This window comes from Zalophus californianus, chromosome 1 (genome assembly GCF_009762305.2).
Source record: "Zalophus californianus isolate mZalCal1 chromosome 1, mZalCal1.pri.v2, whole genome shotgun sequence".
Taxonomy (NCBI): domain Eukaryota; kingdom Metazoa; phylum Chordata; class Mammalia; order Carnivora; family Otariidae; genus Zalophus; species Zalophus californianus.
The window spans coordinates 14,763,474-14,777,611 of record NC_045595.1 but is presented as its reverse complement, the minus strand read 5'-3'; the positions used below and the strand labels follow the sequence as shown (position 1 = coordinate 14,777,611).

At 51.4% G+C, this 14,138-nt stretch overlaps 1 protein-coding gene across 6 annotated transcripts in view; it reads left to right on the top strand.

Moving 5' to 3' along the window:
- PBX4 (PBX homeobox 4) overlaps nt 1-14,138 on the top strand; it is a 49,559-nt gene that overhangs the window by 29,554 nt on the left and 5,867 nt on the right. For all 6 annotated transcript variants that reach the window (XM_027584217.2, XM_027584220.2, XM_027584219.2 and 3 more), the window contains exons 3-5: nt 12,792-13,039; nt 13,319-13,509; nt 13,951-14,086. In XM_027584217.2, the coding sequence (XP_027440018.2) occupies nt 12,792-13,039; nt 13,319-13,509; nt 13,951-14,086 (575 nt within the window). The remainder of the gene's footprint in view (nt 1-12,791; nt 13,040-13,318; nt 13,510-13,950; nt 14,087-14,138) is intronic.

Here is a 14,138-nt window from a genome sequence, read left to right as displayed (position 1 = left end):
GTAACCAAGAAGCTTTCGTTCTACATTTGTTCTCATAGGTTCCTTGTGCATGTTTGACTTTTTATTTTGAAATAATCAACAGATTTACAGAAGTGTTCCAAGAACAGTGCAAATACATTTTCTTCCTGCACTGTCAGGGAATAGGTTGCTGCCATGATGCCCATGACCCCTGCACACTGGAGTGTGTGTTTCCAGTGAACAAGAGAGTTTCCTCTGTCCCCCCAGGACAACCCTTATAGTCAGGAAGTGACATTAATATGCCACTACCATGGAATCCTGACCTTATTCAAGCTTTATCAGTTTTCCCAATAATCTATGGAAAAGGATGCAGGCCAGGATCTTGTGTTACATGTAGTTATGTCCCTTTGGTCTTTTCCCCTCTGTGACAAGCCCCCATTTTTCCTTGACTTTCATGACCTTGACCATCTGGAAGATCACAGGCAGACCCCTCCATTTGGATTTATCTGATGTTTCCTCACAATTAGATTTCCGCTTTATCCTCAGTACTTTTACTTATCTGTTCAGTTTTACTTGCACCCCACGTATACCCAATCCTCCTCCCTAATGTGAACCCCTTTCAACCCTCAGCCCCCACTCCCATCCCCCACCAGGTCACTGCTGGCACAGCTCCCATGTGATGCCCTCTTGCCCAGAGCCAACTCGCCCTCCTCCATAGATGCCCCCTCAGGGCTGTGACATCCCATGCTGAGCTCCCACTCAGGTGCCTCCCAAAGGTGTTTGAATGTCTAATGGCCTGTCTTGTCCGTTTTGTATTTAAATTATGGGGAGCAGATATTATGGCTTCTAGTAAATTGAAGTGCAAAGGTTGGGCATTTTGCAGGTTTCAACAAGTTTACCCTCAGGCCCTCACAGCACTCCCTTCTGTGTTGTATATGAATTGGATAAACAGCACTCCTACAACTGAGTGAACAACAAACCCCGGAGTCCTGTGGGCGGGAAGAAACTGCCCATGGCAGCATATGTCCATCCCCTGGAGACGTTGGCTGTAATCACATGCTCCTTAGTACTATTGAATTGTGTGACGTTGGTCACCCTCATAAAAAAATCAGCCAGGGTCTTGCTAGGGTGTGCAGTCCCCCTGCCCAGCCCCCGCCTGGCCCTGGGTATAAACAGCCCTTCTGGGGCTCCCCGCCGCCCCCAGCTGTTGGCTCTGTCATCATAGCTCCTTGGATGTGTGGGACGCTGAGGTTTTTTAAATGACGACAACCTAGCTCTGCAAATATGGAATTTAGCAGTACTAAAAACAATTTTTAAGGGGCACCTGGGTGGCTCAGTTGGTTAAGCGTCCTACTCTTGATTTCGGCTCAGGTCATGGTCTCCCTGTTGTGAGATGGAGCCCGGCGTTGGGCTCTGCGCTGGGCGTGGAGCCTGTTTAAGATTCTCTTTTTTTTAAGATTCTCTCTCTCTCTTCCTCTCCCTCATGCTTCCTTTCTACCATCTGGCTCAAACGTTGGACTGCATAATGTGTTTTGGGGCGTGGTACCACAGGAATGGGCCAGCACTACTCAGCCTTGAAAATTGCAGGCCATCTGCAATTGCCATGAGCTGGGCTCCACGTGGGCTGGCTGAGTTGTCAAGTTCACTGTGGTCAAGTGTCTTTTCTCATCAGTAGGAAGTGCAGCTGTGGGAGCGCTGAGTGTCCAACATATGAGTGGCAGGAGAGTAAACAAGATCTCAGTTATGCTTCAGCTTCTCCCAGTCTTGTGACGGGAATAACCCAGTATTAGCCCAAAGAAAACTACTCAGGGCCCTGATCCTGCACACTGGCACCAGTGGGTCACCACCTTATTGGTGATCCTGAGAGATAGGCCTCCTGGGACTCCTCACGCAGGGACAAAGCATGTCTGCTTCTTGAGTTAACCCACATATTCTTCACATTCCCCTCTGGCTAAAATCTGCAACAGGCCTTTAGGGTAAAGACCAAACCCGTGCAGAGCGTTGAAAGCCCAGTGCGCATTGTTGGAGCACAGGTTGCAGTCCAGTAGCTCCGAGCTTCCTGGCATTATTGTACCACCGTGCTGGCAGCCTCTGACTTTTCCTCTTGTTTTAGAGATAAGCAGAGTGAACCTCTGGAGAGAGCAGGTCACACCCCAGTAACCCACAGCCAGGCTGCGTGCTGCCCTTCCACACCCTGTCCTGGCTCGGAAAGGGAACCCTCCCTGTGCCTCCCAGCCCGCACCCACCAGCCCCAAGTGCCATCTGTGTCCCCACTGCTCTCACTGCATCCATGATGGCTCTGGGCCTTTGCCATCTGTCTCCTCCAGTGAGCTCAGGGTCCAGGTGTACTGTGTTCTATGACTGTCCTGGTACCCGGCACACAGTGCCATGTACCTTGGGTTTTTGTTGAATGAAGAACTGTTTCTGGTGACTGATACCTATTAATTGAAATCCTTTTCATCCTGTTCACCTTATGGGGTTCAGGAAGATTGTGTCCGCAGCCTGACTTAGAACACAAGGCTATTGTTCACGTCATCCTGAGAAGAAAGCCATCCTGTGTATAAACCCTGTGTTGGCAGACATACCTGGAAGCACTGCCTCACTTCACTGCCTTCCAGTATCTCCTCTGGCCTGTGGGAGGGACACTGGAGTATCTTCCACACCAGGGATGTCTGGGCATCCCTGCCCGCAGAGCTCTCTGAAGGCCAAGGACCGCCCCCCCCCCCAGGAGTGTACCCTCCCTCCTGCGTCCTTCCCTCTTCTTGGCGTCTAGAGGAGCTGTCCTAAAAGAACAAAATAAAGCATGTTTGAAGAGTTTGGGATTTAGCTGGGAGGACCAAATACTGGCCCGGTTCCTTTCCTGAAACCCTTGGGGCTAAATGCATTACAGAATTCAGAATTGTTTGGATTTTAGGCATGTTGTGTTGATGATTCCTGAGGCAGAGCCTGCATTCCAAAGGTGACATTTAGCACCAGAGCAGGAACATTCTTACACACTGGTTGGGTCAGGCTTTGCCTCCAAATGAACTTGAGGGCCAACTTCTGGAAAAACATTGGCTCTTGGATTGTGGATGGACAGGCAGCTTAGACCCAGTGTGCAGAGGAAGTGCCCTGAAAAGCCACCTGGCATCTTGGGCAGTTGACCCAGGGACCTGCTTTGTCTTCTCCACGCGGTCACTGTCCCTGTGCTGGTCGTAAGCGCACATCTATACCTTGGTTTGGTCGGTTCTGTGCTTACTGTCTCCTGAGAAACGAAAAGTCCCGGAGACCTGCCTTGGCCAGCCTTGCTCGTGGGCCAAGGAACTGTCTCTGCTGCAGGAGCACAGCTGGCTGCCTTTCAGAGACGTAAATGTAAATAATAGATAACATAAGGGAACGTCTTGTTATTTCCTGACCACTGTTCATTGGCCTGGCGAGGACCTGTCAGGCTTGAGTAATCCAGCGGGCTTTTTACCTTCATTTCCCTTTCCTTGTCAGCCAGTTGGGTCTGTTGCAATTGCAAATTCATGATCTTGATCTTGGAGTTATAGGTTTGAGCCCCACCACATTGGTGTGGAGATTGCTTTAAAATAATACACATCTTTTTAAAAAGCTCAAGAACCTGAAGGGTTTTAGTTGCAGGTGCACCTCCAAAAAAGAGTGAGCCAGGAGCTTTAAGGCCTTAGTATGGACCCAGATTCTTGGAAAGCACCCCTTTCTTGCAGAGTCTGTTACCCTGTTCAGGTTTTTTCTTAGGGTTTGGCCATTGACTAAAATGATCTTGTGCTTTTGTTTCTGGTCTGCAGGGACAACCTTCACCCTTTGAGTTGGTCACATTTCCTGTCCTTACCTTGCCCGTCTGTCCCTCCCAGGCTCCTCTCGCATCCTCTCCACCAGCACTTGAGGACAGGGCTGAGGAGAGGCCTCCCTGTCCATGTCTGACTTGCCGCAGCGCTTCTAAAGGGTCCCCAGTATGTCTGAGTGTGCCAGGCAGTCTGGGGAGATGCTTGTTATCAGCTTAAGGAGGATTCTTTCTATTCATGGTCTGCTAAGGGTTGTTGTTTTGTTTTTAAGATTTTATTTTTAAGTAATCTCTCCATCCAACATGGGGCTGGAATTTACAATGCTGAGATCAAAAGTTGCATGTTCCACTCACTGAGCCAGCCAGGCACCCCGGTTTGCTAAGGGTTTTTATCGTTAGTGGCTATTGTTTTTGTTGTTGTTGTTTTGTTTTAAATATTTTATTTATTTATTTGACAGAGAAATAGAGAGCACAAGTAGGCAGAGCGGCAGGGAGAGGGAGAAGTAGGCTCTCCGCTGAGCAGGGAGCACAACTTGCGGATCGATCCCAGGACTCTGGGATCAGAAGCGGAGGTTTTTCTCCTTTAGGTTACTGTGATGATTTACACTGATTTTCATTTCCACTGATGATTTACACTGACACTGTTTGAAAACATCTGTATGCAGATATAAATCCTCTGGGCGACGATTCATATATTTATGCACATACATGTACGTAGATGCTGTTGGCTTCGGGTTGCTGGTCATTTAGTTAGACAATTAGTCATGCATCTCTGCATGAATGAGGCTGTGTCGTGATTTCCTTATGAGCTCCTGTCTTGAGGCCTCTTTATGGTGAGTTTGGCTTTTCCGGGGTCTCTTCTCTGCAGCAGTGTGTTGAAGAAAGGGGCTCTGTCTTCCTTGAGAGCTTGGTAGTCATAAAATGGCCTGGTGGCCTTTTGGGAGAGGTTTCTTAGCAGAAGTGCCTATTTCTGGAACATGATTCTGTGAGGCCAAGCATGTTCCAGGGAGCTGGGTGGTGACAGCAAACCAGACAGTGATGGTCTTTAGCGAGCAGGATAGTCTCACACAACAATAATAGAGACAGACCTGCAGCTTCAGGGCCTTGAGTAGAAGTGGGCCTCTACCTGCCTGATGGCACATCTTCCCTTCCTTGTTGGGAAAGAGTCTCAGAAGCAGGAATGGCTTGGTGCTCCAGGCCAGAGAGAAGCTATGTTGGAGCTGAGTGGGTGAGGGGAGCAAGCCGCAATGGAGGATGCCAGGGAGCTTCTCAGGGCCAGATTCTGAAGGACATGTGGGACTCGGGTTCCCTTGGGAGAGTCAGGTCACCTCCTGTTCTTGCCCCTCACCTTCCTTAGTGTCTCCCTGGGCCTCCTGCTGGTCGTCCCGCTGTCCTGGTCTCCCTCACCTCCATGCCACCTCCTCACACCGCCCAGCCCCCGCCTGCATGCACAGGTGCCCCTTCCTCAATCAGGCCTCTCCCAACCTGTCTGTCACCTCCATGGCCCCCCAGGCACTCAGAAACCCCACTCCTGTTCCCATACTATTGCCTTGGTTGAGGTGTCCTTTGCTGGGCCAGGGAACCTGGTCTTCCTCCTCTGTGAAGGCTTGCCTGAACTCCTTTGCTCCCAGAATCCAACACAGCACCCACAGCCTGTGTTCCTGCCACATTCGCCATGTCACCGGGCCTGCGTTCTCAGAGTTAGAGGGGCCTGCCTCCCCAGTAGATGGATTTTCCTGTGGGAATGGATCACTCTTCTTTAAAACGTGGTCCTGCTCTTCATTTAGCGTCTCTGCATCCCCTTGATGGGAGCTTATGGAGTGAACCTTTCTACTGCACACAGGACTTTCTCTCAGTTTCTTATCTCCAGGATCCAAGAATCTTCCATAGGGTTTTTCCAGATGACAGCCCCATCTCTGCTGCAACACTGAAGACAATAATGATGCAGAGACACAGGAATCCTGCAAACATGGGGGAGGAAATAGGTTTACTCCCAAGAGGGTCACTTCTGGACTGTTCCTATGGAACCCCAGAGCTTGGATCTGAGACTGGGACATCTCAGGGACATGTCAGAGCTTCTGGCAGTGACCCAGGCTCAGTCTGCTCTGGCCTTGAGGAGGGTTTGGCTCACCACCGCCCAGTACCAGTGTGAAATACAAGCAAGATGAAGTTCTGGGAAAAGGAAAGGGAAAATAAAGCAGACATACAAAATAACAAGCCCGAAAGTCTCATTCGATTCAACAGACAAAATTGCTCCATCACATTGCTACAGAAGTTTCTATGTGCACCCTCTTCTGTCTGTATGGTCTTCTCCGTGGACAGGTGACAAACCCAGATGCCACCTTTTGAGGAGTCCTGATCTAGGTTGGAACTGAACTAAACAAGCTAAAATCCTTTGGACTGCACCCATATTAGAAGGGAGAAGGATCAAGAGGGGTCCCCAAGGAAAGGGCATTTGAAGGCAGTAATACAACCGTGTTGACCTACCTGGACCTGCACGCTTACAGGTTCTTCTTCAGGTACATATTAGGCTCCATGACATGCCTATTCTGGAGCAGAGATCACTAGACCATAGCGTTGGGAAATAAAGTTTTATTGGAACACAGCTGCTCATTTGTTTACTCTTGTCTGGGGCTGCTTTGGTGCTACAGGATGACTGAGCAGTAGTGACAAGAGACCCCATGGCCCCCAAAGCCCAAAAGAGTTACTCTCTGGCTCTTTACAGTTTACAGATCTTGGTGGGAGGAACTCGGCCTCTGGAGCCAGGAGCAGGAAAGTGGGTGAGGGAGGGCAGTTCCAGAAGGGCAGGGTTGGCAGAGGTTTTCTGAGCTGCAGGAGGGAAGAACTGCAATGGACTACAGCTACAGGTAGGGACACTGGGGGCATTGCGGGGGCCCCAGCCCGTGGCTTGATGGGGTGTTCGCAGCAGCGGCTCCTTAACCCAGGCATTAGGGCTCAGAAACTGCCCATTACCAGCAACAATTGCCACTGACCAAGTCTGGATCAGTCCAGTTTCTGTGACGGGGCAGGAAGGTGCTGGTCCTCTCATCTCTGCAGTCAGAGCCCGCCAAGGAGTGTGCATAGTCTACCGGGTCCCCCGGTGAGTGCGGAGTTAGTCTGGGAAACCTCTGGCCTATCAGCTGAAATTACCCTGATAAGAAAAGACTCCTGGGTCCCATGTACACACTCCATTGGTGTCCGTCCTGAGGGAAGGATGTGGAGGAGACCCAAGAGATAGGAGTGACGGAAGCAGAAAGAGCAACCACAAGCCCCTGGGACCTCCCTATAGCTGGAGTTCCTTGAGTTTTGTTGTTGTTGTTGTTGTTTTTTCTTAAACAATTGGGTCCAGGTACAGAAGATGATTTACCACCTGCCACCCCTTTCTATGTTCTCCAATATCAGAGGCATTGTGTGAGGGAGGACACACTCTCACAAAAGATGACGGTGATTGCTGGGGTGAGCCCTTTGCCAGAATTCCTTGTAGAATTCCCTTATTACCTTTGCTTCTTTGACTGCAAGAGAAGCTGGAGCCAGTCGAGCTCAATTCAATCCCAAGAATGAGGACAGGAGCGCTAACCTCAGCCCAGGTCTCAGTGACCACACTGGGTCTGCCCCAGACGCCCTGTTCCTGCCATGATGTATTGGCAGGAGAACCCCAGGCTCTGCAGCTCCCTGGGGGCGGCAGAAGCCACTTGTCACCCCAAAGCCGCAGCTTATGCCCAGCACTTAGCCCTCACTAAGGGCTCAAAAAAACATCACAAGGTTTCTGGAAGCAGGAAGTCCCCAAGCTTTTCTTCCTGATGATTATTCTCACCCATGACTGCAAAGACACTGGTACTGTCACTTCCAGACTGGCACTATGGGCAGATGGATGTGGGGACTGGTGTGACCAGATGAGGGTGACTGTGGGTACTCAGCATGTTCTCAAGACTCTTGAGCTCCAGACCCTAACCATGAGGTCCCAGCAGCAGGCTTGGACTTTCCGTTGTCCAAGGGCCCCTCAGAAAGCAGTTTAGTTGCCACCTGTCACTTGGCTTCAGTGCATCTTTCTATTCCGAGTTCTCTCAGCTTCATCCTTCCAGACACTGGGTGGTGGAGACCCCGCTGTGTGGGTGAGGGGGGCAGGCTTCTGAGGGCCTAGGGCCCTGCCCATTGAGGGCAGCAGGGAGGAAGGGAGGTCAGTGTTTTGCTGAGTCCTGCACCCTGGCAAGCTCCAGGTCAGGCAGGCCTGTCCTGCATCATCCCATCTCGTTGGGTGCTCAGGGCAGCTCCATTCACAGCTGGGAGCTGCAGCCTGCAGGGTGACACATTCACAGCCATGTGGTCAGGCCAGTTAGGGGCATCTGAGGTCTCTGCGGCTCAACTCATGGGTTAGACTTCCTCCCATGTGGGTATGGGCCCTGGAGATGGCCCTCTCCAGTCTCCTACCTTGGCACAGGAGGAAGCTGGAACACAGTCTTGCTGCCAAGCAAGAGCACTCCTGAATGGGCGAAGGGATAGGCAAACAGGATGGGGGCAGTCAGGGTGAAGGAGGCTTCCCCTCTGAGCCTTCCGTCTCCCCCAGTAGCCATGTCTTTGTTCCATTAAGGAGAGAAAAATGAAAACAACTTGGGATCATGTTCCTATCTTAATCTGCTTGGGGATTCCTAAACAACAGACATTTATTTTCTCACAGTTCTGGAGGCTAGAAGTCCAAGATCAAGGTGCCAGCTAATTCGGTTCCTAGTGAGGGCCACTTCCAGCCTTGCAGACAGCCACCTTCTTGCCTTGCACTCACATGGAGCTTGGGGGAGTGGGAGGGCTCTCTTCCTCTTCTTGGAAGGCCGCTGTCCTAGGGTGAGGGTCCCACCCTTACAACCTCATTCCATCTTAATCACCTCCTCACAAGACTTGTCTCCAGATGCAGTCACGCTGGAGTTAGGGCTGCAACGGGTGAACTAGGGGGATGCAGTTCAGCCCATAACAGTTCCATATTACTTCTTTAAAAACAAACGTAATGTGTTGATATTCACAATTTCCTTTCATTGTTTGATTTACCAGGGTTTTTATCGCTTTCAGTAATTTGGGAACAGAAGGAACTCTGGCTGTTGGCCTGGGTGTGGGTTTGGGGGGCTTTGTTTTAGATCCTACCTCCTCCTCTAAGTGCCTCAAGCAGACAGTGTCCCTGAGCTGAGCTCCTGGTCCCCGAGGCCTCCCAGTCGCCAGTTGAGGGCCCTTGAGGGTGCCCAGGAGCACATCTGAGATGCTCTGGAACAGCCTACCGGAAATGAGCTTGTTGTAATTGGTGGTAATGAGTATCTAATGACCATAATTAGGCCAGTTACAGTGCCTGGGAGGACAGGGTCTTGGTGCTGAGGGAGAGACAGAGCTGCGCTGCAGAGCATTGGCGGAGGGCAAAGTGCACTTTTTTTTTAAGTTTTGCTTTTACTCAAATATGTACATTTCCAAAAATGTCCAGTCGTAAAGAAATAAAGCCTGTAGGGTGTGATTGCTTACCATAATAGCATGGCTAACACCACAGGGCCTGGGGTATGACAGGCATGTTGTCTCCTTATTCGTGGACATCTGGATGGTTTCAGTTTTTCCAAAATTACGAACAGTAGAGGTAGTGTGGGCATCCCGTAAATATGGCATCTATAGGTGTCAATGTTCTTGTAGGACAAACTCTCAGAACAATAATTTGAAGATCAAAGGATATGCACTTTTTCATTGTTAATCAGCACTTCAAAACTCACCTCCAAAAAAGGCAGCACCAATACATACCTATAGAGAAATGTGAGAAAAGGCTTGGGTATTCTCTGTGATTTGAGAATTTTCATTTGAGAAAGATAAGTTCCATGTGTTTTTTTTTTTGGTGTATTTTGAAAAACCTTCAACACTCGGTATGGTACTCGGCTTGTAATGGGCTCCCAGATGTCTGCTGTTGGGTAAAGAACAGGAGAAAGACTGCCACACGCCCTGCAGGAGCCCAGAGTTACACACGCAAACGTGGCACACACAGACACACTTACCCTCACGTGCGCCCATGCCTCTGGTGCACACACATGCCTTCACTAAGCCTCGTGTTCCAACCTGATCACTCCTTTCCCTAACTTAACTAAGCCATAATGGAAGGTGAAGAGGTAGCCTCTCCCCCAACCTGGGCATCAGAGCATGCTGGGTCCTGTGTGTCCCTCTTGGCCTGCTCCTGGTCCCCCTCCTGGACCATAGGCACTCGGGGGACAGCTGCGGAATAAACCTGATACAGCAACAGAGTGTCTGCTGTGCTGTCAAAGGGCCATGTGCAGGGCCCAGCAGAGGAAAATTTCACGAAGGTGAGTTTGGAAGGATGTCAGGCAAGTCCCTGAGGGCCAGGTGTCAGACTCTAGGTTTTATCCGAGGGTGCCCGGGAGTTGTTGTAGTCTTTGAACAGGACTGGAATGATGAACACAGTGTTTGAAGGTGCTCAGCTTGCAGGTGTGCATGATGGATGGGGCAGAGAGGGGGATTTCCTCTGCGAATCGTGGAGGGGAGGGGTGGGGTGAGCGCAGCAGGACCCAGGAATGGCATTAAGGGAGAGGATGGATGGTGAGTTGATTGAGGAGGTAGAATCAACAGGATTTGAAAACAGAGGGACCTGAGCAGGAGGGCATCCATTATCTACTCTGGGCAAAGAGAGATTAGTGGAGCAGGGGCCTGTACCAAGACCAGGCGGTACAGGTTAATTGTAGAGCAGACTTAGGGCCTGTCCAGGAACCCCCAGCCGCTTAGCTGTAGCTGGCGTCTGCAAGGACCAGATGGGGGGGGAGGTGCACCCCAGGAGCCCCATCCTGGTTGAGTACGGGAAATAAGATTCACTTCCGGTGCCCTTGAAGATTATGTAAGGTTGTGATGGAGGCTCTGATGGAGGGTCCCTCTCCCTCAGCTCTTTCAGAAAGCACCTCCCTGTGACCCAGTGGGACTGTGTTCCCACACATGAAGAAAATTCCTACAAGGATAGCTTTTGAGCTCCTTCAGTTTTCACAAGTAAATCTGTGACAGAAAAGGTCAATCCATGGGGCGCCTGGGTGGCTCAGATGGTTAAGCGTCTACCTTCAGCTCAGGTCATGATTCCAGGGTCCTGGGATCAAGCCCCACATGGGGCTCCTGGCTCAGCGGGGAGCTTGCTTCTCCCTCTCCCTCTCCCTCCACCCCTGTTCATGCTGTCTCTCTCTCTCTATCTCTGTGTCTCAAATGAATAAATAAAATCTTGAAAAAAAGAAAAAAAGAAAAGGTCAATCCTTTGTGCAGGGATCAGGAAAGGGACAAGTGATACATAAATATCTCTGCTAATAGGGCTCCACTCCTTTTTCATTTGAACATTTAAGTCTGTTAGTAGCTGATAGTATTAAAGGAGCCTATTCCCAAGAAAACACTTTAAACTTTTTCTGGGAAGTCAGAACTAGATGGACATCATCACCTCCTTCCCAGTCCCCTGCCTCCTCCCTCCCCTCAGGGCCACTCCCCCGCCCCCCATGATCGTCCACCTGTTTCTTTCTCTGTAGTCACAGGCACTTCTGTCACTGAAGAAACAAACAAAATTCAGCTCCTGCAAGACCACCCTCCTCGGCTCTGAGCCTCACTCTGCAGCCCCTGCAGCAGGCTTTCCCTCCCTGCACTGCCTGGCTCCCACAGTCCTCTGGAGCTTTCTAGTCAGCTTCTATCCCACCAGACCCTAACCTTTTACAGAGGTTAACAGCGGTCTCCTAATGACTAAGCCCTTCACCCCCGTGACTACTTCTGGTTCTTCTTGACCTACCTGATCATTCTTTCCATCTCCTCCTTTGCCTATCCCTTATGTTGGTTTTTCAGCATTCAGAGGCCATGGCCTACTTCTCATAAGTAGAGCTGCGTGCACAGGTGGATACGTACAGATGTCCCAAACACACCACATGCAGATGACACATGAGTATCTGTCTCCCACCCAAACCGGTCCGTCCATCCCCACCTCCCAGTAAGCAGCTACCTCGAATCTGTGCTTGGCTGGGTCAGGGACTCAGGATGGGTCAGGCCACTCTGCACACTGTGCTTGGGAGAATGTGGTGCCGTCCGTGGCGCTGCCCATATGAACTTGGGAGTTGCCCTGGCCTCTTTCTCTCACACCCATATCCGGTGCTCAGGGATCCTGGGGACTCTCCCTCTGGCTGTCCTGTGTCCACCTGGACAGTGGCAGCTCTCCCCACTGTCTCCCCTGCCAATCGAGCCCTGCCCCCCAACGGGCCCCCTCTCTCAGCCCAGCTGAGGCCCAGCCTCCCAAGTTTTAGGGCCAAATGTCTTGTTTTTCTGTTTAAAATCTCTAAGTGGATTAGTTCATCTTTTCTGGTACCCTCTAGATCAAGCTTTTCCTCTCTGACTTTTTTTTTTTTTTTAAAGATTTTATTTATTTATTCGAAAGAGAGTGAGAGAGAGAACATGAGAGGTGGGGGTCAGGAGAAGCAGACTCCCCGCTCAGCAGGGGAGCCCAATGTGGGGCTCGATCCTGGGACTCCGGGATCATGACCTGAGCCGAAGGCAGATGCTTAACCGACTGAGCCACCCAGGCGTCCCTCCTCTCTGACTTTAAGGCAACAGTTCCCCTCCCTGACACACATCATCACAACAGATGCACACCAACACAGCACTGTACCAACACCAGGCTGCCGTTCACATTCATGTCCATGCCTCTGCTTGTGTGAGTATCTGGAAGTGTGCCCTCCCCTCCCTTCTAGACACACGGCTCAGGGCTTCGGACTTCTCCAGTGCCGGTGCCACCCCAAACCTGCCCCGCCCAGGCCTCCCATGGGTGCCTGGCTGTGGACTCTTAAGTTCCGCCCACATGGCTACGCTGAACGGTGGCCTGTATGCACTCCCTGGACTGCATTCCTGTGTGGCACCTGGATCACCGTCAAAGTGGGTAACTTGCTGTCTCTTACCAGATAAAAGGAAGCCTTCCTTTCCCCTCAGGGGTTCAGATATGATGCCAGTGCCGATAACCTGTTGTGGTTGTTTTCCCTCGGACAGCGGACACTGATTCGGTCTCATCTCTCCTATCTAGTGTTAAGCATCCATGGCATTCAAGAAGAAGGTCCCCCCAGTGCTCAGCTCATGAGGCTGGATAACATGCTGCTGGCCGAGGGGGTATCCAGGCCGGAGAGGCGAGGAAGGGGAGGATTGGCGGCAGCGGCCAACACAGCAACACCAGGTGGCTGTCCAAATGACAATAGCCTTGAGCACTCTGACTACAGGGCCAAGCTGTCCCAGATCCGACAGATTTACCACTCTGAGCTAGAGAAATATGAACAGGTGATCTTTCTGCATGGAAGAGTTTCTATCATGTGAATGCGCATTTGTCAAAGCAAAACATGGAACGCTAACCACCTTTCTTTTGTGGCATAGACCAGAGACTACATGCACTTGGTCTCACGGCAGAGGTGGCCGATTTTGCTGGAAACCCTTTGCATTCACTTCTCAGTAGCCAGCCTGTGTGGGAGCTGCAGGGGGGCGGCAGGTGGCTGGTCCCGCGTGGAGCCCCGAGCCAGCCTTCTGGGTAGTCACAGGCTGGCACATGTGTCCCCACCCCAGGCCTGCCGTGAGTTCACCACGCATGTCACCAACCTCCTCCGGGAGCAGAGCAGGATGAGGCCCGTCTCGCCCAAGGAGATCGAGCACATGGTCAGTGTCATCCACGACAAGTTCAGTGCCATCCAGATGCAGTTGAAGCAGAGCACCTGCGAGGCTGTGATGACCCTGCGTTCACGGTTCCTCGATGCCAGGTCAGGCCCTACATACTGCCCGTGATCCCAGGGTTGGCTCTTAAGAAGAAGAACCAAATTGCAGCTGGCTTGGGTTTAAGTTCTGGGGGCCTCCCAGCCTGTCCCGGGGCTCCAGCTGTGGCCAGGCGTGCAGCCCTCACACAGCCTCTTGGGAGGCGATCAGAAGTGCTGACCTTGGGGCACCTGGGTGCTCAGTGGGTTAAGCATCTGCCTTCTGCTCAGGTCATGATCTTGGGGTCCTGGGATCGAGCCCCACATCAAGCTCCCTGCTCAATGGGGAGTCTGCTTCTCCCTCTCCCCCTGCTTCTGCTCTCTCTCTCTCAAATAAATAAAATCTTAAAAAAAAAAGCGCTGACCTCTAGGAAATCACAGACGGGGACACGGGCATCCCTAGAGGCTGGGGTGCACACTGGCTGAGGCTGAGAAGATGGGTCTTTGCAGGCGCAAGCGGCGGAACTTCAGCAAGCAGGCCACCGAAGTGCTGAATGAGTATTTTTACTCCCATCTGAGCAACCCTTACCCCAGCGAAGAAGCCAAAGAAGAGCTGGCCAGGAAGGGCGGCATCACAGTCTCCCAGGTGATGGGCCTTCCTGCATGGAGGAGGGGGAGAAGGTCGTGTCCAGTGAGGA